At 39.4% G+C, this 24,431-nt stretch overlaps 1 protein-coding gene across 4 annotated transcripts in view; it reads left to right on the top strand.

Annotated features, from left to right (window-relative positions):
• The window catches only part of PLEKHA8 (pleckstrin homology domain containing A8), a 100,001-nt gene that overhangs the window by 22,620 nt on the left and 52,950 nt on the right, over positions 1-24,431 (top strand). For all 4 annotated transcript variants that reach the window (XM_045388961.3, XM_045388960.3, XM_005549891.5 and 1 more), the window contains exons 2-12: positions 952-1,068; positions 2,076-2,231; positions 3,699-3,823; positions 5,102-5,260; positions 6,291-6,331; positions 8,573-8,730; positions 10,556-10,712; positions 11,104-11,189; positions 17,301-17,359; positions 18,319-18,449; positions 19,086-19,156. In XM_045388961.3, coding sequence (XP_045244896.2) covers positions 952-1,068; positions 2,076-2,231; positions 3,699-3,823; positions 5,102-5,260; positions 6,291-6,331; positions 8,573-8,730; positions 10,556-10,712; positions 11,104-11,189; positions 17,301-17,359; positions 18,319-18,449; positions 19,086-19,156 — 1,260 coding nt within the window. The remainder of the gene's footprint in view (positions 1-951; positions 1,069-2,075; positions 2,232-3,698; positions 3,824-5,101; positions 5,261-6,290; positions 6,332-8,572; positions 8,731-10,555; positions 10,713-11,103; positions 11,190-17,300; positions 17,360-18,318; positions 18,450-19,085; positions 19,157-24,431) is intronic.

Here is a 24,431-nt window from a genome sequence, read left to right as displayed (position 1 = left end):
CCCCTGAAATTCTCCAATATTGAAGTGAATGTAGTTAAGCCTTGAATGTTTTAAGATTACTTCATTTCAATGGATCAATACTAAATAGTAAGTCAAACAATGTTACCTTTTCCTAAGGGTCATAGGATTCTAGACAGGCTTCTTAGTTGGTGCTCTGTATGACATTTGTTGAAAGGACCTTGTCATCTTTGTTGCCTTATTTCTAAGTTTTGGATAATTTTTCTTAGAAGAGAGGAAGGCAAGCGTGTGATAACAGTAATGTTCAGGACATCCTAATTATTCGTCTTAGAAAAAGTAAAAATCACAGACTACTGGTACTGTATTAGGAAAGAAACAGAATACAAATCTTTTATTTTTGTAAATCCTATTACCTAGAGTCATCAGTGTACTTGTTGCTTATCCTTCCAGACTTCTGTAATCATGTGACTAAAAAATACATACCTCTGGCTGGGCGCGGTGGCTCACGCCTGTAATCCCAGCACTTTGGGAGGCCGAGGCGGACGGATCACAAGGTCAGGAGATCGAGACCATCCTGGCTAACACAGTGAAACCCAGTCTCTACTAAAAATGCAAAAAATTAACCGGGCGTGGCAGCGGGTGCCTGTAGTCCCAGCTACTTGGGAGGCTGAGGCAGGAGTATGGTGTGAACCTGGGTGGCGGAGCGTGCAGTGAGCCGAGATCGTGCCACTGCACTCCAGCCTGGGCGACCGAGCTAGACTCCATCTCAAAAAATATATATATATATATATTTTTGGGGGCATTTTTAATTTTATAAAAATGGAATAAAACATACAGGTCTCTCTAACTTAATTCTTTCTCTTAGAATAACCCTGGCAATGTAAAGCTCCTTGGAGCTAACCCAGTATCCTATGTTAGGCTCTATTTCTGTATCTTGGGAGGTACTTCATACACAGGCAGTAATTGCAATGTTGCTCTTGCTTTTGTTTTCAGGTTGGCAGCCTCGATGGTTCCTTCTCTGTGGGGGAATATTGTCCTATTATGATTCTCCTGAAGATGCCTGGAAAGGTTGCAAAGGGAGCATACAAATGGCAGTCTGTGAAATTCAAGGTGAGGAATCAAGCAACTTGCGAGTTTTATTTTTCTTTCTGTTTTCCCTCAAAAACAAAAAAGCCCCTGGCCCCTGCATACCTTTCTCTGCTGCTTCCATAGTACAGACCAAACGACATAGTGTTATGTGTCAAAAGAAAGCCTTGCAAATAAAACCCAAAACTGTAGCCAACTTTTATAAGAAGATTGGCTAAGAGGTGGTCAAAATAAATGAAAGCAACGTGCTTCACTATTCAACTAGCACTCATTCCTTAGTGACCTGCTCACCTGGGACCAGTGGCTGTTAGCAAAACTTGAAGTCTTTACTGCAGCATCAAACACTTTTGTGTTTAAATCAGGATGGACACACACACACCCTCCACCAAAACAAAACAAGCAAAAACCTAACAGACTTTCAAATAGTCTTTACTTCTTGTTTTTGTCTTGAGACATGCTGACAAGGTGTGGCTCAGAAGAAAAACAGATTAAATGGGAATTTAGATAGTGGATGTGGGTGAAAGAGTTCGGTTTGCTTGTTTCTTCTCCTAAAGGCCTCTGAGAAAATTCTCACACTTTTGGTCTGACTTGTCAAGGGAAGTAGAAGATGGAAAAGATTGTATTTTTGATTATTGCCCAATAAATCCAAGGAGGTAAAAAACAGACCCTTGTTTTTTGGCCTCAGAGCAGCCTACTTAACACACATACCCACTGAAAGAGAGGTTCCTTCTCTATTCCTATAAGGGATCAGTTTAACTGAAAAGTTAAATTGGGTGATTACTGTTTGGGCCAAAGTCTTGGTGATGCCTTGGGGGTATTGCAAGGTTTTCCCTCTTGATTAACAGAGATGTCTAAGATGAGATAAGTAAACAGAACTTTGTGTGAATTAGGAGAGGTAATGAGGACCGGCATCCTCTTTGGGAAGAAGCCTTCAATGACTGCCATCAGTTAAGCTGAAGAAGTTGGGTGGGATGGAGGCTACCCAGACAGGGCTCTTCTAGGTCTCTGATCTCCCTTTGTCTTGGTCCCAGTTCATTCTGTAGATAATACACGCATGGACCTGATAATCCCTGGGGAACAGTATTTCTACCTGAAGGCCAGAAGTGTGGCTGAAAGACAGCGGTGGCTGGTGGCCCTGGGATCAGCCAAGGCTTGCCTGACTGACAGTAGGACCCAGAAGGAGAAAGGCAAGTATTGATTGTCCTTTGCTGTGGAAACCTTGGGAATCACCCACTGGCATCTCTGATTTCCCTTGTTTGTTATCTTGCTTCTGACCAGAAGTATGATGCAAATGCTATGTATCTTAGTATAATGTAAGCCAGGGTCCATATCTAACTCTTCTTTCTTGGCATAGCATAGTGCAAAGAGTGCAGGCTTTGGAGCCAAACACAGCTGGGTACACATGATGGCTTTGCAGTTTATTGACTGTATAACCTTGGCATCGGTCACTTAACCTTTCTTACTCTTAATTTCTTCATCTTTTAAAAAGAGGTAATAGATCCTACCTCAGGAGGATTACCATGAGGATTAGTGATGATAAAATGGTTGAGTATCCAGTCTGTGGCCAAACTTGACCTTTGGTGAAGAGTAGTTGAGCCGGATAAGCCTTGGATCAGGGTGTTTTCTGTAGCAACACCCTGCTCCTCCTTACTTTTTTTCTGGGGTGGGATGGGTGCTTAATTGTCAGGTTCCTGTTGCTTCATGCTCATTCACTGGACATTGTTAAGTTCTCCAGAGAACCGTGGCCTGACTTTCTCTTTGGACTGGGGCAAGAATACCAGGGCTTACTGCCTGGGTCCTAGTTGCTACCTTCCCTGCCCCATGGCCCTAAAGGTACCCTGAAGAGATGAGCTGGGGTGGGGTGAAATGGGAAAAAGTGTTCCAGGGAACATCTATCATGACAGGTGTGGCCGTTGTGCTTAACTCTTTACATAGATTCATAAATTGGCCTCTTCATTGGTTGTTTTAATGTTAAATTGTGAGCAAATTCTAGAAGCTTTTGGCTTTGACTCAGAGCAGATGGTAATGTGTATGCAGTTTTTTTTTTCATGAAGAAGGAAACAGAAAAGTAGTAACAATTGTAACTGAGCCCACGATGTGAGGGTGAGTGGAGAGCATTGCTAATAATAATGGCGGGGTGCCATTAGTCTTGACAAGGCAGCATACCAAACCAGTCCTCAGCTGAAATTATGAACGGTGTTCTTAGTGATAATTGGACGCTACAGAATGTTTTTCCCAGGTAAGAGTAGAGCACTGCATTAGTAGATAAACAGCTATGACCCCATTTTATAGATAGGAAAAACTCTCTGGCAGAACTGAGGCCAAAACTCTGAACCCCTTAGCTCTGCTGCCAGTTCTGACAGGAGTGGGTCAGACGGTATATTGTCTCCTTCTTTGTATACTGGTGATTATTCGGTATGTTGACTTAATACATAATGTATACTACTTTAAAAGACTGGAGATCTACTTTTTCTGTTTTTTCTTGTTCTTATGTCTTCACCTGTCACATTTGCAACCATACTTTAAAGATTTGTCTTTGGGCATATGTTCTGTGTGGTATCCTAACTAGTAAGGATTCCACTTCTGCGTAGTATCCTAACTAGTAAATCAGTTGTTTGTTTTGGTTACTGAATTATCATCATTTTGTTATTTAGAGTTTGCTGAAAACACTGAAAACTTGAAAACCAAAATGTCAGAACTAAGACTCTACTGTGACCTCCTTGTTCAGCAAGTGGATAAAACAAAAGAAGTGACCACAACTGGTGTGTCCAATTCTGAGGTAAAATATTATTTCTTAATATTATTAATATACATGAATAATATAAAAGAAGTGACTACCAGTATAGCCAATTCTGAGGTAAAATATTATTTTATTAATATTACTGATATACATAAAAAGCACCAGACATTCCTTCAGGTGGTGTTTACTCTCACCTAATTTTATGACTGTCTTGGAATTTACTATTTTATAGAGGAAAAAAGTAACAAAATTAAACAAAGAGAAGCAATATGTACATTTCATCTTATACAAGTGTATAGCTTTCCTTCCTGGAATGAATTGGGGATTAATTAATTGACAATATTTGAAACTTTTAACTTTAGTACTGTCATACTAAAATATGTTTCTCTCCAGTTTCATATTGTTTTGTTAATTACAGACTTGTGTAGCCATTTCTATAGCCGTAGCTATTAAGATGCCAACTTAGTGTCTTACATTGATGTGCGTCTATGAGACTAACAGTATTTTGTTTTACCTTTGTAACTGTGCTTTGGAATACACTAGTGCTTTCAAAGATGGAGACACAGCTTTTTTTCTCTTCGTTGTCAGCAAGGATTGTGATTGTTAGTATATATTAATACAGTCGTTATTCACTTATTTTAAAACATACATTAAAAGATTTCTCTGGTGTTAAGCTATGTATAGAATGGCTCACATTAGCCAGGGTCTCTGCTCTACTTTCAAAGAAGTTTCGATCTGACAAACAATGCATCTGCAGATTATAATGAAAGATTTTAATTTATTTTCTTAGGTAGTAGTAGAACACTAAACTGCTGGTAGTACGTGTGTTTTGAGTTTTTCTTAAAAAGGTGATTTGATCCACTTGCATTCACTTCCTTTTGGGTGCTCTTACTCATTCAGCAGCTGCCTAATATGTATGAGATAGACTGTGAGGGGAATGGGAGGGAAGATGAAGGATACCAAAAAAAGCATTTCAATCCTGCTCTTGGGAAGTTTATAATCTAGAGCAGTGATTCTCAAGGAGGGATACTTTCGGTTGTCGTGACTGAGGGAGTTACAATTAATGCAACGTAAATTGAACTACTTTACTACCTAAGGCTTTCAGCAGCTCCCTCATTGCTTGTAGGTTAAAGTCAAATAGTGCCGATAGTTACTTGATTAATAGATAAATTGGGCTTTTCTTCTATAACTGATGTACATATTTCAGCAGGTGGATACATTATTATTATTTTGTGGACAACCTCTAAGGGCATTCCACAATTGGGCTTTTTCTTTTTTGGCAAGGTAAAGGAGTCTTCCACTCTGGTTTTTTCATAGGAGGGAATTGATGTGGGAACTTTGCTGAAATCCACCTGTAATACTTTTCTGAAGACCTTGGAAGAATGCATGCAGATCGCAAATGCAGCCTTCACCTCTGAGCTGCTCTACCGCACTCCACCAGGATCACCGCAGCTGGCCATGCTCAAGTCCAGCAAGGTAAAAGTCCAGCTCAGTTTGGCTGCAACAAGGCATCATGAAAAGTTTCAAAGTTTATAGTGAGTTATGTTCTCTATTACCCTTTAGTGACTTATAAAGACAGTTTTTTAATGGACTTTGCTTTATGTCCTTTTTTATATCTGTCCTCAGCACCCCATATCCTGTCAGTTACTTGTGGCAATTTTACCACCTAAACATGTTTCTAATGTAGCCTCTTTCCAACCCCTTGTCCAGTGAGTCTTGCCTAAAGTTGTGATAGTCTTCTAACTATTAATAGTTGCTTTCAGCCTGACCCTTCCAGTCAACCATATTTCTATTAATGCAGTATAAATTGAACCACTAAGCCTTTCAGTGGCTCCCTCATTGCCTGTAGGTTAAAGTCAAAACTTCTTAACTGCTTCCCACATTACCAGCTCTTTCTCTGTCATTACCTAGCTTGAACATATTCATTGCTTGTGTTAATAGTTCCTCCCACACCTTTGTGCCGTTTTCCAGTGCCGGGAATGCTCTTCACCTCTCTTTCCTGGATTAGCTCATACTCATCCTCAAAGACTTAGTCTCTTCTTACCCGAATCCCTAAATTGGGCTAAAAGCCTCTCTTATACATACTCCTATTTTATTTATATTCCTTGTTTTGTACTGAAATGATATTTAGAGCAGGAACCCCATAGTGTCTACCTTTATACCTCTAGTATTTGATATAATACTTGTGTCATAGTTTGCTACTTATTAATGTTTAATGAGCATAACTGAAATTACAAAGAAAGCTAATCACTGAGTTTGACTGTGATAATTAGGTCTGTCAAAAGATCATCTTCCTTTTACTTAGAAATATATTTGTATAAATAAGAAGGACTAGGTGGAATCAATGACTGCCTTTTGGGAAGACCTAAAATTGTTTCTGTTTAGTGGGGCTAGTGTATATTATGGTCATATGGTCGTATTTACCGTTTTGTATCTAATAAGATCCTCAATATGTGCTGTTCAAAGTTTTAACATGTGAACTTTCCTTTCTTTGCTTCTTTTAAAGATGAAACATCCTATTATACCAATTCATAATTCTTTGGAAAGGTACAGTAGCTTTTTTTCTTCTTGCTAAAAATTAAAAAAAAAAAAGGATATTTTTATTCCTTGTTTAAAAAAAGATACTTTGATCATGTAATGGTTTTTCTCAGGATTTGAAATAATATGGAAGTAAACATATCTGACTTTCCTCTTTTGAATGAGCCTGAATCAACCCAGAGCAGACCTTTTATTTAGCACTAATAGGGAATATGTTGGCATTTTCCCTAAGATGGATCTCACCCATCACATCTAGTAACTTTTAATCTCTCTAGGGTGTACTGAAGGTTGAAACTTCTCTTGTAGAGGAAACTTCTCTCTGAGCTTTGTTTTAAGTGTGCTTTTATCTAGAAATGATAGTAGTGCTATTTTGTTGTGTTTAAAAATAAAAATCTTAGGTAGTGTTGCAGGTTGAAAAATAACCTGCTATCAAAATCTAAACTATTTCTGTTCCCCTAAATGCTCCTTCAATTTTTAAGGTGATTTAACCCATGAAAGTGGGTTAAATTACTGTAGCCTCAATATCCCGGGCCCAAGCAATCCCACCTCCGCCTCCCAAGTAGCTGGGACTACAGGTGCATGCCACTATGCCTGGCTAATTTTTGTATTTTTTTGTAGAGACAGGGTTTCACCATGTTGCCCAGGCTGGTCTTGAACCCCTGAGCTCAAGCGATCCACCCGCATTGGTCTCCCCAAGTGTTGGTATTACAGGCCTGAGCCACTGTGCCCGGCCTCAAATTATTTAATAGTTCGTCTCTTTATATACTATTGCTTACTTCTTTATTACAAGGATTGTTCCCAATTTAGTTATTTCCAGTTTTCTCCTATTCTAAATATTCTTACTAGGAGCATATTTGTAGGTTTTTTTTTGTTGTTGAGGTCTTTGCCTCTATATGCTCCTACATTTTTAATTACTAGGTTGAAATACAGTATTTTTTTTTTTTTTTTAAGAAAATAGCAAATACTTTTCCTGAAGTTACTATGTAGCTTGGACCCTTCCTCCTTATTTTTATTAGAAGAAAATATTTTTGTTCTAATTAGGCTAGGTATAATCACCTAATTATAATAATAAGATATTATGATTGTTCCTTTAACTGATAGAATTAGCTGTTCTACATGCATGTTAATTGGCTTTTTCTGTTACCCTAATGTGCTGACATTTCCCTCTGGATGTGTTGTGATCCTCCTGGGTTTTTTCTCTCAGACATGCTTTATAAGGAGTACTCTCCCTGGCCGGGCATGGTGGCTCACGCCTGTAATTCCAGCGCTTTGGGAGGCCGAGGCAGGTAGATCACCTGAGGTCAAGCATTCAAGACCAGCCTGGCCAACCTGATGAAACCCTGTCTCTACTAAAAATACAAAAAATTAACTGGGCTTGGTGGCGGGCGCCTGTAATCCCAGCTACTCAGGAGGCTGAGGCAGGAGAATCACTTAAACGCGGAAGCCGGAGGTTGCAGTGAGCCAAGATCACACCATTGCACCCCAGCCTGGGCGACAGAGCGTCTCAAAATAAAATAAAATAAAATAAGATAAGATAAGATAAAATAAAGTTACTGGCCGGTCAAACACAGAGAAATGGCCAGTGGTGTAGAGAGAGAGAAGAAGACCCCCAGGGAGAAGTTGAGGAAAGTAAAGTGTACAAAGTGGCACCTGGAGAAAGCTGATTGAAAACCAAAGAGCTGTCAATGACTATTTCCTGATGCTGCTGGGGAGCAGGAAGATTGGGACTGCTGAGGGTGCTGGGAAAGCCATTAACGGCTCTTTGATTTCTAAATTGCAGCCTTGAGGCTGGACTGCTCCCATCACAGGCCTTGGAGGCAGAAGACTGGGAGGTTTGGGTTGATTTAACAATTCTTTCAGTGGATGTTGAAAGGATCACATTTACCTGGGCGGTCAATTTATGACCAGGCTTGGCAGGTGGCTCATGCCTGTAATCCCAGCACTTTAGAAAGCTGAGGTGGGAGGATTGCCTGAGGCTAGGTGGTCAAGACCAACCTGGGCAACATAGTGACACCCTATCTCTACAAAAAATTAGAAATTAACTGGGCATGGTGGCAGGCACCTGTAGTCCAAGCTACTCAGGGTGGAGTGCTCAAGTAGGAGGATTGATTGAGCCCAGTATATTGAGGCTGCAGTGAGCCGTGATTGTGCCACTGTACTACAGCCTGGGTGACAGAGCGGAGACCTGTTTCAAAAAAAAAAGACCAAATAATGACTTTCTGGCTTTTTTTCCTTTTAAAATATTTGCAGGCAAATGGAGTTGAGTACTTGTGAAAATGGATCTTTAAATATGGAAATAAATGGTGAGGAAGAAATCCTAATGAAAAATAAGAATTCCTTATCTTTGAAATCTGCAGAGATAGACTGCAGCATATCAAGTGAGGAAAATACAGATGATAATATAACAGGTAAAAACAAAAGTCAAGTCTGAAACAAACCAATTTTAGATGATAGAAGATTTGGGAATTTGATGTATATCCACGATAGGGATTAACCTCAAGACCATGTAGTGGTGTCTCTTAAGGAGGATATTGGCTGGGCAAGATAGGTTTTGTGACTGAACAACATTCTTTCATCCAATCTGACCCTGACCTGGTGTTGAGAAGGCAGAGTGAAGAGGAAGATTCCTGCTCAGTGTTCTTGGCTGTGTTCATGGGCTGCAGTGAGCAGAGGGCCTTCAACCCTGTATCTTAAAAGTCCTTTGAACTTAGATTATGATGTTAGACTTAACAGTGTGTAAAATTACCGGAGTTCAGTTTTTCATCCTCCCGGTTTCTGTTGGGCCTGAGGATGTCAGAATTCCCCAGTCACCGTGAGGTTTCTACCCAGTCTTCTCTGTGTTTACCAAGCCAAAGTCCCACATTTCAGGTAATAGGTCTGTAGTTCAAATATGCTAATCCCTTGGCACTAATCACTGAAATCTACTTCAGATCAAAGACAACTATATTAGAGCTTTTAATTATAAGTACTTAATAATTTGAAAATGAAATTAAAATTTCCTCCTCATCTACCTTGAAATAAGAGACCTTGTTTTTTCTTGATGAATTGGGGAGCAGTGTGAGAGTTGAGGGAAGGAGCTGTGTTTTCTTAGCTGTTAATCTGAGAGAGACAATCCACACATCATTGAAGTCTTATCTCTTGGGTAAATAATAAAGACAGGAGAAAATGTCTGTCCAAACAGTGCAGTCATTTATTCGCTCTGATAATTTTGCTTCTAGGAATTGTTCTTCAGTGAATAGTTAGATTTAAAGAGAAAGACCTATTGACAGGGATGTTCTTTTAGGCATTACAGTCATTATTTGCAGTAGTTACATTTTATTGAGTCACCATGACCACTGAATTAGCAAATACTAAACTGTTGCTCCTGGGGGAAATACAGGGTTAGGTTCCTGCAAGCCTCTGGTCACAAAATTTTTGTCTACCAATCAATACGTAGCCTTGTTTTATGTGTGTTTTCCTTTAAAGACACTTTAATATGTATTGTTGATTCATTAACATTGAACTCACAGCAAACAGCACTATTACTCATGCTTGAATGAAGCTTATCTAACACACATCTTTTTTCCCTTAGGCACATCACAGCCTTTTTGTGGGTAGGAACACTAGACGGTACTATACTTGGGAGCCCTTTTAAACAGCAAAAACAACAAAATGCACAAACATGCATAAAATGTGGCACTAAGGAAGGACATTTGTCCGTCCTATGAGAGCTGAAACAAGAAGGCAGAACATCACATTGCTCTACCTCAGCTAGGAATATGTGTGTCCAGCAACAAAGTTTACACCACTCTGCACATGTCCACAAATGACTGCAAAAGTGCCGCGTGTATTGATTTTGGTGTTACAAAATAAATTTTAGCAAGTAGACAAATTCACAAATATGTATAGAATGTGCTAATAATGAGTAGTGATTGTATTTATAATTGTAAAATTTTGGAAGCTACCTAAGTGCCCCTCATGGGTGTGATACAATATAACATGGTCATTAAAATCATGTTTTTGAAGGGTTGAATGATGATGATACATTGTTTAGTGAAAGCAAGCAGGATTCAAATCTACACATATTTCAAGTTTTGTTTGTGTCTGTAGATGTATGTATATGTGTATGTGAACAGTGTTTCATGAATTTTTATTTCTATGTATTTTTCTGTGTTTTAGAAATTTTCAACAATGAATATGTATTTTTATAATAAATATATAATAGGTTAGTAATAGATATTTTCTACTTTGCAGTCCAAGGTGAAATAATGAAGGAAGATGGAATAGAAAACCTGAAAAATCATGACAATAACTTGACTCAGTCTGGATCAGACTCAAGTTGCTCTCCAGAATGCCTCTGGGAGGAAGGCAAAGAAGTTATCCCAACTTTCTTTAGTACTATGAACACAAGGTATTCTAGACTCTCTAATATCACTAATGCTTGGATACTAGCTTCTATTCTGGAAAATCAGTCATGGTGTTCCTTTCAGGTGATGGCATATTCTAGGAGAATAGAGAATGTAGTATACCAAGTACCTGCTTTACTGTTTGCTCTTTCTTACCAATGAATAAGAAGGAACTGATTGTGAAGTGTGCTCTGTGAACAAATGTTAGCTTGCTTTGGTGGATTATCTTTGGAAAATTATTTTATGAGACCATATTAGAAAAACAGTCATTGGGGCATATCAAGTCAAATGATTTGCCCTACAGAGAGGCAGCTGTTTCTATGAATTACCTCTGAACTGCAGAGTGCTGATACTGTATTTTCAATCTTTTCTCCTCCGTATCACCAAATTGTGTAGCTTTAGTGACATTGAGCTTCTGGAAGACAGTGGCATTCCCACAGAAGCATTCTTGGCATCATGTTATGCTGTGGTTCCAGTCTTAGGTAAGATTCCTGCAGTTGCCTTACATTCATTCATCTCTAGAATCTGCCTCACTGTAGTTATTTTGCAGGAGAAATACCCCGAACTGTGTGTACAGTGAGATGACCCTTCTTAGCTATTTGTTCAAATCACCAGACACACACAGTTAAAACTTTGTGACCTTAAGCATTATTGCATATTCCCATTTCATTTCTAATTATGATTAAATACTGACCTCAGAATAGTGTAATTTAAAAAGGGGATCTTTCTAGAAACCATACATAAAAGTAAAAAAAGTATTTGAGGAATAGGCCTTCAAATATATTGGCACTGTGAAAAAATGTGTTTTACCAGTTAAAACTTTTTTGTTTTTGAGACAGGGTCTTGCTTTGTTGCCCAGGCTGGAGTGCAGTGGCATGATCTCTGTTCACTGCAAACTTCACCTCCCAGGCTCAAGCAATCCTTCCACCTCAGCCTCCTTGGTAGCTGGACTATATGCGCATGCCTGGCTAATTTTTGTATTTTTTTGTAGAGATGGGTTTCATCATGTTGCCCATACTGGTCTGGAATCCCTGGGCTGAAGTGATCCTTCCCTCCCAAAATGTGAGCCACCATACCTGCCCAAAACATATTTTCTTTCTTTTTTTTTTTTTTTTTTTTTTTTTGAGACGGAGTCTGGCTCTGCCACCCAGGCTAGAGTGCAGTGGCGGGATCTCCGTTCACTGCAAGCTTCACCCCACCAGGTTCATGCCATTCTCCTGCCTCAGCCTCCCGAGTAGCTGGGACTACAGGCGCCTCTCACCACACCTGGCTACTTTTTTTGTATTTTTAGTGGAGACAGGGTTTCACTGTGTCTGCCGGAATGGTCTCCATCTCCAGACCTCCTAATCTGCCTGCTTCGGCCTCCCAAAGTGCTGGGATTACAGGCCTGAGCCACTGCGCCCGGCCTCCAAAACATATTTTCAAAGATTTTTTAAAGATATATTCTCTGTAATCCCAGCACTTTGGGAGGCCGAGATGGGCGGATCACGAGGTCAGGAGATCGAGACCATCCTGGCTAACACGGTGAAACCCCGTCTCTACTAAAAATACAAAAAACTAGCCGGGCGAGGTGGTGGGCGCCTGTAGTCCCAGCTACTCAGGAGGCTGAGGCAGGAGAGTGGCGTAAACCCGGGAGGCGGAGCTTGCAGTGAGCTGAGATCCGGCCACTGCACTCCAGCCTGGGCGACAGAGCGAGACTCCGTCTCAAAAAAAAAAAAAAAAAAAAGATATATTCTCTCTCTCTCTCTCTCTCGATATATATGTAAAACATATATATCACATGTATATCACATATCACATACGTATCACACATATATCACACACGTCTCACACATATATCTCACACATAATCTCACACATATATCTCACATATATATATGTAAATAAATAAAATATATGTTATGGCTGGGCACAGTGGCTCATGCCTGTAATCCCAGGACTTTGGGAGGCTGAGGCAGGCAAATCACCTGAGATAAGGAGTTTGAGACCAGCCTGGCCAACGTGGTAAAACCCCGTCTTTACTAAAAATACAAAAATTAGTTGGGCATGGTGGCGCATGCCCTGTAATCCCAGTTATTCAGGAGGCTGAGGCAGGAAAATCACTTGAACCTGGGAGGCAGAGGTTGCAGTGAGCTGAGATTGCGCCACTGCACTCCAGCCTGGATGATAGATAGCCTGTCTCAAAAAAAAAAAATGTATATGTATATATGTTATGTGTATATATAGGTGTTGTATTTATAATAAATATATCTATGAAAATTTATATGTAACATTTAAATTATATGTAATTTATATATATAACAAATATATCATTTTATATATTATATATAGTGTTTATATATATAAAAAAGTTTATGTCAAATTCGCTTTTACTTGTATAAAGTCAGTAATACCAAGAATGGCTAATGTGTTGAAATTTGCTTTATGACCCATTTAACTATACATCTTTTGTAAAAATTGAGGTATAACTTGTGTAGGACTTAACTGTTATGATTCAGTGAATTTTGACAAATGCATCTACCTCTGTAATCCATATGCTTATCAAGAAATAGTATGTTTTCATCATCCTGGAACGTTCCCTGTGTCACTCAGTCTAAAATAACCATTTTATTGATTTCTGTCACCATAGGTTAGTTCTGCGTATTCTGAAACTTGAAATAACTGGAATATTATACTCTTTTGCCTCTGGCTTTTCTCATACAGTATGTTTTTGAGATTCATCCTTGTTGTCTGTATCAGTAGTTCATTCCTTTTTATTGCTAAGTAGTATTCCATTAAATGAATATACCACAATTATTTATTCACTCTCTTATTGATGGATGTTGGGTGGTTTGTAGTTTGGGACTCTTTTTTTTTTTCTCTTGAGACAGCCTTGCTCTGTCACCTAAGCTGGTGTGCAGTGGCACTATCTTGGCTCACTGCAACCTCCACCTCCTGGGTTCAAGTGATTCTCCTGCCCCAGCCTCCCGAGTAGCTGCGATTACAGGCCTGTGCCACCATGCCCGGCTAATTTTTTTTGTATTTTTAGTAGAGACAAGGTTTCACCATATTGGCCAGGCTGGTCTCAAACTCCTGACTTCATGTGATCTGCCCACCTTGACTTCCCAAAGTGCTGGGATTACAGGAGTGAGCCACCGCTCTTGGCCAGTTTGGGACTATTATAAATGAAATTGCTCTGAACATTTTTGTGCCCATGGGCCTATGCTTTCATTTCTCTTGAGTAAATACCTAGGACTGGAATTGCTGGTTCATAGTTTAATTTTATAATAAACTGCCAGACAGTTATAATGGTTGCACAGTTGTTCATAGTGTATGAGTATTCTAGTTGTTTCACGTCTTCACCAGCATTTGGTGGTGTCAATATTTTGTTTTTGGCCATTCCTGCATGTCTCAGTGATATTTCATTGTGGCTTTAATTTGCATTTCCATGATGACTAATGATATTGAGCACTTTTATTGGCCATCGCTATCTCTTCCATTGTGAAATGTCTGTTCAAATCTTTCACCCATTTTTAAAAGTCAATTGTTTTTCTTTTTATTACTGAGTTGGGAGAGTTCTTTATATATTTTTAATTAAAATTTCATTGTAGACATGTGAGTATTTTCCCCCAGACTATGGCTTGCCTCCTCCTTTTCTTAATGATGCCTTTTCAGAAGTTTTAAATTTTGATGAAGTCCAGTTTCTTCTTTTATGCTTAGTGCTTTTAGTGTCTTAAGAAATCTTTACCTATCCCAAAGGTCATGAAGATATTCTGTTTTCTTCTAGACTCCTCTAACTTTTACATTTGTGCCTATGAACCACTGGAATTATTTTTTGTGTGTGGTGTGAGGTAGGGAGTTGAGGCTCATTTTTTTTTTCCCCCTTGTGGTATCTGGTTGCTCAAGAACCATGGGTCAAAATATGTTTTCCCTTTTACATTGCTTTGGCAACTCTGTCAAAAATCAGTTGAACTTCTAATGCTTATAATGTGGGACTGTTTCTGGACTCTCTCTTCTGTTCCAGTGATCTTATGGTATCTTAATTATAAGGCTTGAAATCAGATAATGTAAGTCTCTCAGTTTTTTCTTTTTCAAGGTTGTTCTGGAAATTCTAGGCCTTTTGATAAATTTTAGCTGTTCAATTCCTATTTAAAAGTCTTTTAGGATTTTGATTAAGATTACATTGTATCTGGAAACCAATTAGGGGAAAACTGGCGTCTTAAACAACATTGAAGGCAGGGCTTACTGGCTCATAACTGTAATCCCAGCACTTTGGGAGGCCAAGGCAGGAGGATCGCTTGAGACCAGGAGTTTGATCCTGGCCTAGGCAACAAAGTGAGACCCTGTCCCTATAAAAAAAATTAGCCAGGTGTGATGGCGCAAGCCTATAGTCCCAGCTACTTGGGAGGCTGATGCAGGAGAATCACCTGAGCCTGGGATATCAAGGCTGCAGTGAGCCGTGATTGCACCCTGTACTCCATCCTAGGTGACAGAGCAAGACCCTGTCTCAAAAACAAAAACACTGATAATCTTCCAATCCATGAGGATGCTATATCTGTTTACTTAAGTCATTTTAATTTTCTCTCAAGAATGTTCTATATAGTTTTTAGTGTATAGCTATCATACATCTTTTGTTAGGAATAAAGTTTAGAATTTTTTGTTTATTCTGTTGTAAAAAGTGTTTTATTTCATTTTCCAATTATTAATAGCATGTACATATAAATTGTGTTTATTTATTTATTTATTTATTTTATTTTTTTTTGAGACGGGGTCTCGCTCTGTCGCCCAGGCTGGAGTGCAGTGGCCAGATCTCAGCTCACTGCAAGCTCTGCCTCCCGGGTTCCCGCCATTCTCCTGCCTCAGCCTCCCGAGTAGCTGGGACCACAGGCGCCGCCACCTCGCCCGGCTAATTTTTTGTGTTTTTAGTAGAGACGGGGTTTCGCCGTGTTAGCCAGGATGGTCTCGATCTCCTGACCTTGTGATCCGCCCGTCTCGGCCTCCCAAAGTGCTGGGATTACAGGCTTGAGCCACCGCGCCCGGCCATAAATTGTGTTTATATGCTGAGTTGTTTTTATAATCATGAATGAGTTAACTTTATAAAATGTTTTTTCTTTATTTGCTGAAGTCATTTTTTTTTTCCTGTAATTTGTTAATGTAGTGAATTACATTGTTTGGATGAATTTCATTCGTTATCTATTTGTTTCTATCATCTTGCTACTTATTTTCTGCTTTTCTCTATATGGTCTTTGTTCCCTTTTTAAAAACTCCTTCCCTGATTTCTCACCAGTTAATCAATTTTTTTTTAGTATTCTGTTTTATTTCCTCTTTTGGCCTCTTAGCTACCTATCTTTGTCCCTGCCTTTCTTTTAGATCAATCAAGTTTTTTTTTTTTTTTTTCTTTTTAGAGTTCCACTATCTTTTCTCTTTTGGCTTTTTAGCTATACCTCTTTGTTTTATTTTTTAGTCATTGTTCTTGCCCAACAGAAATATGCCAACCACATATGTAATTTTAAGTTTTCTAGTAGGCACATTATCATAGTAAACAAAAATTAATTTTAATAATGTATTTTAAAACCTAGAATATCTAAAATATCTCAACATGTAATAAATATAAAAGAATCATCGGGCCGGGCGTGGCAGCTCATGCCTGTAATCCCAGCACTTTGGGAGGCCAAGGCAAGTGGATCACAAAGTCAGGAGATCGAGACCATCTTGGCCAATGTGGTGACACATGCCTGTAATCCCAGCTACCCGGGAGGTTGAGGCAGGAGAATCGCTTGAACCAAGGAGTTGGAGGTTGCAGTGAGCCGAAATCACGCCACTGCACTCTAGCCTGGTGACAGAGCGAGACTCCATCTCAAAAAAAAAAAAAAGAATAATTAATAAGTTTGGGCATGGTGGCTCACGCCTGTAATCCCAGCACTTTGGGAGGCTGAGGTGGGCAGATCACTTGAGATTAGGAGTTCAAGACCAGCCTGGCCAACATGGTGAAGCCTGTCTCTACTAAAAATACAAAAATTAGCTGGGCGTGGTGGTGGGCATCTATAATCTCAGCTACTCGGGAGGCTGAGGCAGGAGAATCGCTCAAACGGAAGGTGGAGGTTGCCATGAGCTGAGGTCACGCTGCTCCACTCCAGCCTGGGGACACAGTGAGAGACTCCATCTCAAAAAAAAACAAACGAAAAAACCAAAAGAATCATTAATGAGATATTTTGCAATCTCTTTTTCATACTTAGTCTTCCAAATTTGGTATGTAGTTTACCTCCAGTACATTTTGGTTAGTACTAGCCACACTGCAAGTACTAGCTAGCCACATATCTAGTGGCTACCATATTGGACAGTGCAGCCCTAAGGATTACTATATGAATCCTAAACTTATAAGATTGTCTTCATCTCACCTGTCACTTAGGGCCTCATTATAACTCACCTTGGAGTAGTGTAATAGAAAAAGATGATAATAGTATCCTGGAAGCTTTTGAAGGTTATGTTTAGATAATGATTTGGAAGCAAAAATTAAAGTTGTTGAGGATCTGCTAAATTTATTATTTCTTTATTATAAAAACATTGCCACTTAAAATTGTTTTTTCAGAAATGTTTTTGATCTTTTCTTCTAGACAAACTTGGCCCTACAGTGTTTGCTCCTGTTAAGATGGATCTTGTTGGAAATATTAAGGTGAGCATACTGGTTTGTCTCTGTGGAAACTTTTAAATAAAGGAAAATGTTGTCAACATTTTTGTGCTTGGCAAGAATAAATCAAAAAGTGGAAAATGTATCACTGTTCTTTAAGAGAGCAAGCATCTTTCTTCTCACATTGTGAATGCTCAGTAAGGGAATTACTAAGTCTTTATTATATGCTAGAGTTAAGCTTTATGGGGAGTAGAAGATTCATTTTTAAAATGAAACCAGGACTGCCTTTTCATGTGCACCATGTGGCTCAGTAGGGTTTCACTCTAATGTCCACACTGATTCTGTGCTTTTTTAAGTTGAAATGATGACAAGTTATATTTTTCTAAAAGCTAGGTTATATAGTGAAAATAGCTGTCAGTGGCCTGGGACTCAAAAGGCCCATTTCCAGTGGTAGTTGTGGGACCATCAACAACTCACCAAATTTCTCTGAGTCTCTTTCTTCCAGGTAAAATAAGGGATGGGTCCCCTTTTAAATGTAGATTAAATGTTACCTTCTTGAGGATACAGTACCTAATAAAAATCTGTCTTTTTTGTCATTGGAGACTAGTCTTTGAGGAAGCACTATTAGGAATTCCTGTAGATATACCTTTCTTTATTGTATTTAGGTGGAATAGTTGCAAGTAGTCTTATTAGAACAAATGATTGTTGAGTTTTATACTCAGAGTGAAAAGTATCTGCCAAAGACAGCCATGAGAGAGGTTCTGAGGCAGAAAAAAGAACTTAAAGAACAAAACTTTAAACCCTGAGACTATTTAATTCCAGTTTAAGCTACATAGAATTCTCCAAAAAAAATATTATCATGAAAACATAAGGAAGAAGGTAATAGAAGCTTAATTTGTTTTCTTAGAGGCCTGCTTGCCAAACTTACAAGTCTCAATACTATACTGAGTTGCTTGATAACTTCGGCATTTTAAACTTAGGTTGTTTCCCTGCTTTCCCTCCAGAAGGTAAATCAGAAATACATAACCAACAAAGAAGAGTTTACCACTCTCCAGAAGATAGTGCTGCACGAAGTAGAGGCGGATGTAGCCCAGGTTAGGAACTCGGCGACTGAAGCCCTCTTGTGGCTGAAGAGGTGAGGCAGTTGGGGTGGGACAGCAGTTAAAATCTAGCTCAAAAAAAATTACCAGCAAAAAAAATTGTTGCACAAAGGAGACTGCTTCTGAGTGAAGGATCTAGTTGAATTGTGTAGCCTTTTCTAGAAGGCCTAATGAATAATACCACTTTTTTTTGCCTCCCTTTTGATGGTGATAAATATTGTTAATAAGTATATAAGATAGGAATCTTAAAGGCATTAAAGTCAACTGGCTTCTCTTTAAATCAATAGCTCTCCAACTTCAGTGGCATCAGAATCATCTGGAGGACTTGTTAAAAACACTAGACTCAGAACCAGTTTCTGGTTGAGTAACTCAGATGGGGCCCCAGAATTTACATTTCTAGCAAATTCCCAGGTAATGCTAAAACCACTAGTCCTGGGACACATTTTGAAAACCACTTCTTTAGGTATATCAGATGAGATGAAGGATGGGCTCCAGAGCAAGCTAAAGGGAAGTGAAGGGAAGAGGTTCAGGAAGGAATGCCATATGATTTGACCTATTCACTGCTGTGCCTGAGATGTTACTGAAATGGAAGCTGATGTCTGCCGTTTCTTTGTACTCATTCAACATGAGGGAACTTTGAAAGTAATATTTCTTCCTTTATTTTGTTTTAGAGGTCTCAAATTTTTGAAGGGATTTTTGACAGAAGTGAAAAATGGGGAAAAGGATATCCAGACAGCCCTGAGTAAGTGTTCTTTATGTTTTGTCAGATGAATCAATAGAATGTGGAATGGAGACCCCTAGAGGAGGATACAGGGTATAGGGGATATTTCTACTTTTCAGGATTTCATGTTTCTTTTCTTATTTCGTTATTATTCATTGCTTCCTATATGCTTTGTTTTAAAAGTACCTATGAGACAATGACCTAGTAATCTAGATGTAACTTACTGAAAATCAGTATATTTTAAAGAAGTGCTGAATGGAAAGCCAACTCTTAAATATAATAGGAAGACCTAATATTATCAAGAAGTTAGTTTTCCTAAATCTTCAGATATATTATAGTCCTTGAAAATCATACATATCCAAAGAAAAGCTTGAAGTCCATAACAGCGGATTGGCGTGGGGGAATCCCAGGGATATGTCCTGGAGTAGGATTAAAGGTTTTCATCATCCTGTACTCCTCAAATATATAATGCTCTGTGCATCCCAGTTTCTAGTCGTGGAGCCAAAATGGGATGAAGGGCTTGGTCAAAGGAGATCATCTTGTATCTCCAGCACCTTAAGGTAGTGACTGCAACATTGTAGGTGCTTAATAAACATTGGACAGGTAGGTAGATGGATGGATGTGTGGATAGAGCCATTTATCAGACCAGTTTTGGAAAATGTTGAGATTTGGAAGCATCCTTACAGTGCTTCCAATGGAGTGGCTGAACTCTCACCATTGATCTGTAGGAAATTCTTCTAGCATGGGCCGTGAGGCATGTGTGGAGAAAAAAATGAACTGTGACAGAAACCAATTAGATGCTTCTGGTTTGAGAGGGAGCTAGTGTTCTCTGTGGCTTTTTTTCAGTGTCATAGTTGGGTTCTACTTCCTTCTGTTAGTTCTCTCTCTGGGCCATGAGTCCTCAAGAATTGTGCCCTCACATGATTTCCCGAGTCTGCCCCATCTAGCAACTGCTGATCTGCCATAAAAATGAGAGCTGACATTTTGATAGCACTTTGTGAAGAATTTAGACTTCATAAACTTAATCCTCATTTCTATCCATTTTTACAGGTTAGGGAACTGTAAGATTAAAATATTGCCTAAGACCAACATAGGGTCTGAAGCAAAGTGGCTTTGACACCCCTGCTTTGAAGGTCCACATTTCTCCTACAGAGGGTCTTCTCCACCATCCCTGGGCCACCTGCATTTTTACATTCCCCATACATCCCTGAATTTCAGAATGGTCTCAGTTATATTCTCCCCTCTGTGTCCTGATTTCAAGTACTAAAAGTATATTCAGCATGTCTACTCATGCCCCCTAGCCCGTGCCTGTCAAGCTTTATGGCTTGTGGAGTGATTAGGATCAGGAGCTCTGGAGTGGCTCTCTGGATCCTGCCACTCATTAGTGCTCTGCCTTTAGGCGAGTTATTTAACGTCTCTGATCCTCACTTTCCTCATCTATAAAATGGGAATGGTGATATTATTTCCCTAATAAGTTGGTTGTAAATATTAAGTAGGTGTATGTGCATGTGAAAAAATTACAGAAGTATTTGGTACACAAAACAGTATGGCCGGGCGCGGTGGCTTATGCCTGTAATCCTACTACTTTGGAAGCCTGAGGCAGGAGGATCACTTGAGTTCAGGAGTTTGAGACCAGCCTGGGCAACATGGCAAAACTCCATCTCTCCAAAAATAATACAGAAATTAACTGAGTATGGTGTTGCGTGCCTGTAGTCCCAGCTACTTAGGGGACTGAGGTGGGAACATTGCTTGAGCCCAGGAGGTCAAGGCTGCAGTGAGTTGTGGTCGTGCCACTGTACTCCAGTCTGGGTGATCAACTGAGACCAGACTCTGTCTAAAAAAAAACAAACACTGCTCAGTTGTCAAGATTAGCATCTATTGTTGTGATAATGATGTTTTGTCATCATTATCATAATCATGATACATGAAGTTAATAACCTGCCAGAAAATAAGACTTACTTGTCCCAAATCAGTAATGGAAAGTTTACAAAGCTTAGGTGCCAAGCCAGAAACTTCTCTTCAAACTGATTTATTAGTATGGAATTTTCATGCCAGTAGAAAGACTTCTCCACCTGTTGGAAATGCAGAAGATACAGGGTTCAGCACTGTGTGCCCAGTGGACTCCACATGTCTTATGCTGCTATTACTTTGTTAGGGCTGTGTATGGAAGGGGAGTAGGACAATGTTGATCCCATTTAGCCCACTGCAGGAGCTGGGGTGGAACAGAACCCATCTGCTTATGGGCTTTGACCGCCCGCTAAAGATAGAAAGGAAACTGAGGATATACCATTTCTGTCCAGTCCCAACCCTGATTCTACCCACTTTTCTCTCTCCTTTTCTCCTCAAGGTTTCTCATCAAACCTTGTACTTGATTTGGAGACTGGGCCCAGGGGATGTGTTGACTTTGTGAAGAAAGAGGAGACTTTGAAGGGCAAATGCTGCTTTGTGACTGCAATAATCACAGCCAGTCTCAGCTTTTTCTTCCCTCTCTTCTCCTTCGGCACAATTTTTGATGGAAAAGAGAAGGGAGGCTGTAAATTTGACATTTTCATCCTGATGTTCAGGCTTATTTCAAAGAAGGTGTTTATGATTTAAATCCTATCTTTGATTGTGGAAATCCCTAGATTCTTGCTGCTGCTCAGTGTGAGGAGATAAAGTTCCACTATTAAACCCACCCTTCCTCCAAAGTTCCCCTATTAAACCCACCCTCCCTCCCCCACAGACACAGACACAACAAGCTCTGTGTAAACGGTTTTTTGAGAAATGTTTACACAATAGTCATTCAGAACCTGTAGGTTCCTTGATGCATATTTCTTCTGGGATAATGGTTCCTTTTTCTCATTTTGAAGTCCCAGCCTTTATAAGTAGAACTGATACCTTGTTTGAAATGAGGGAGGGTGAATAAGTAGGTAAAAGAGTGTGCAATTTATATGCCTTTTATAGGCAAGTTTGTTGACTTTTTTAAATTCTAAAGTTGAATTTAAAAACAGCTATCACTTATAATAGAGCACCCAGTGTAACTACTACACTAAGTTCTTGATAAATATTTTATTTAATCTTCCAAATACTCTCCAGTGAATAAACTGAGGTTTAAAGAGGATAAATACTTTCCCTAGGGTCTCAAAATTTCCATCAGTGGTTCTCAAGCTGGTCCGAGGTCAGCAGCATCTTTATCACCTGAAAACTCATTAGAAATGCAGACTATCCAGTTCCACCCCAGACCTGCTGAATCAGACACTCTGATGCTGGGGCCTGGCAGTCCATGGTTTAACAAGTCATTCGGGTGATTCTAATCAATGCTAAAGTTTGAGACCTAGTCATCTAGACTTGGGCCTTTGAGGTTCACCTGTCACTTGTCTACATCTTGATCATTTTGAGATTTTGACAGCATCTAAGAGATTTTTAATAAGCAGAAGTAAAACCGCTGAAATTAGTTATAGCATCAGTTGATTTTGCCTCCTTTTCATCATAATTAGACAGCTTTCCAATAAAAATACTGCTTAAGAAAGGTTTGAGGTGAATGTTCATGAAACTTGTGTGGTCTTAGTGGCCTTGGAAATAGGACATTTATATGTAAAAGTCCTAAATAACATATAGTAGAAGTCATGACTCAGTTACCTTTCTGGAAAATGCATCTCTAGTTATTGCATTGCTGCAACTCTGTGATCTGGAATACTTCCAGCATCTGGAAGAGGCCTTAGACTTTCCACTGCCCCTTTTTGCAGTTGAGCCATTACTTGGCTTCCCCATAATGATGATCAGAGTAGAACATTTTGGGTGGTTTCATGCTAAGAGCTGCTCTGTTCCCTTAGTGTCCTCTAACATTCTATAGAGGTCATTTTCAGGAGGGAGTTGGGTTCACAAGGCAGATATGTTTAATGATCTGCCTTAGAGCTGAGTCCCCCTCTCCATTGCATATTCCACATCAAAAAGAGGTTTTGGAAAGCATCCTTGCAAGTGGAAGGAAGGAAAGTTGCTCTGGCATTTCATGCACCATTGTATTAAATGTTATATGCTCTGTGCTCAGTGGGATAACATATTGCCACATACCTCACTTCAGAATGATCCCATAAATGTCAGTAAAAATTAACACAACCAAGATCCTTTTCTGGCATAGAATAGAAAAGATTTTAAAAGGATGCTCAATCACGTATTTAATATGAAAGGCTTTCATGGACAAGGAGAGATAAGTGAGAGAGATAAAGTCAGAACTCATAATCAGATATTTGACATCAAATCATAACTTGGCCATTCTTAAAATACTATGGAACGTGAATTGTTATACTCTTTCCAGAGCCATTTGCAGCATATGCCTCCGCTGACAGGACTGGCTGGCAGCACAAGCGTTAGTCTTAACAGTGCCTGAAGTTAACAAAGGGCATCTCTGGGTACTTGTTTTATCTCTTTGCACTTGTTATTGTCCATACAACTCAGTTTACCTTAAGCTTAGTCACTATGAAGAATTCAGAGGTTACTTTCCTAGTAGCTCTGTTTTTAAAAATACATGCCCAAGTGCTGTAATCCCAGCGCTTTGAGAGGCCAAGGGAGGCAGATCACTTGAGCTCACGAGTTTGGACCAGCCTGGGGAACATGGCAAAGCCCCATCTCCTCAAAACATAGAAAAATTAGCCATGTGTGGTGGCACAAGCCTGTAGTTCTAGCTACTTGGGGGCCTGAGGTGGGAGGATCACTTGTGCCAGGGACGTTGAAGCTGCAGTGAGCCATGTTTGCACCATTGCACTCCAGCCTGGGTGACAAACTAAGATTCTGTCTCAGAAAAGAAAATTATAAATAATTCAGGCATTTAACAAATATCTACCACTTGACCTAATAGAAAAAATAGTTCAATACAGTTAAGTACCTACATGTCACCCCTTAATCCTGTGACTCCCATCGTTTTCCAGAGATCATCATCCTGAATTTGCTGTTGTTCATTATGTAATACATGTTTTTATACTTTTACTGTATATTTATGTGTCCATAAGCAGCGTCTAGTATTGTACTACATGTTTTAAACTTGTATATGTGGTATCATATTGTATACATTCTTCCTTCTTCACTCAGTGTTTTCAGATTTTAGCCACTGTTGACGCTTGTAGTCCTGGCTCATTCCTTTTCCTTGCTGTTTAGCATTTCATTGTATGAATAGACCACGGTTTAGAAAAACTAATATACTGTTAATGGACACAGTTGATTACAGATTTTCACTGTTAAAAGCAATTATACAATGTACATGTTCCTTTCACACGTGTTCTCTATCACATGGAAAATTATGTCCAGAGAGCACACCAGAAAA

Source organism: Macaca fascicularis, chromosome 3 (genome assembly GCF_037993035.2).
Source record: "Macaca fascicularis isolate 582-1 chromosome 3, T2T-MFA8v1.1".
Taxonomy (NCBI): Eukaryota; Metazoa; Chordata; class Mammalia; order Primates; family Cercopithecidae; genus Macaca; species Macaca fascicularis.
The sequence above is the reverse complement of the archived record's forward strand: the minus strand, read 5'-3'. Positions and strand labels throughout refer to the sequence as shown.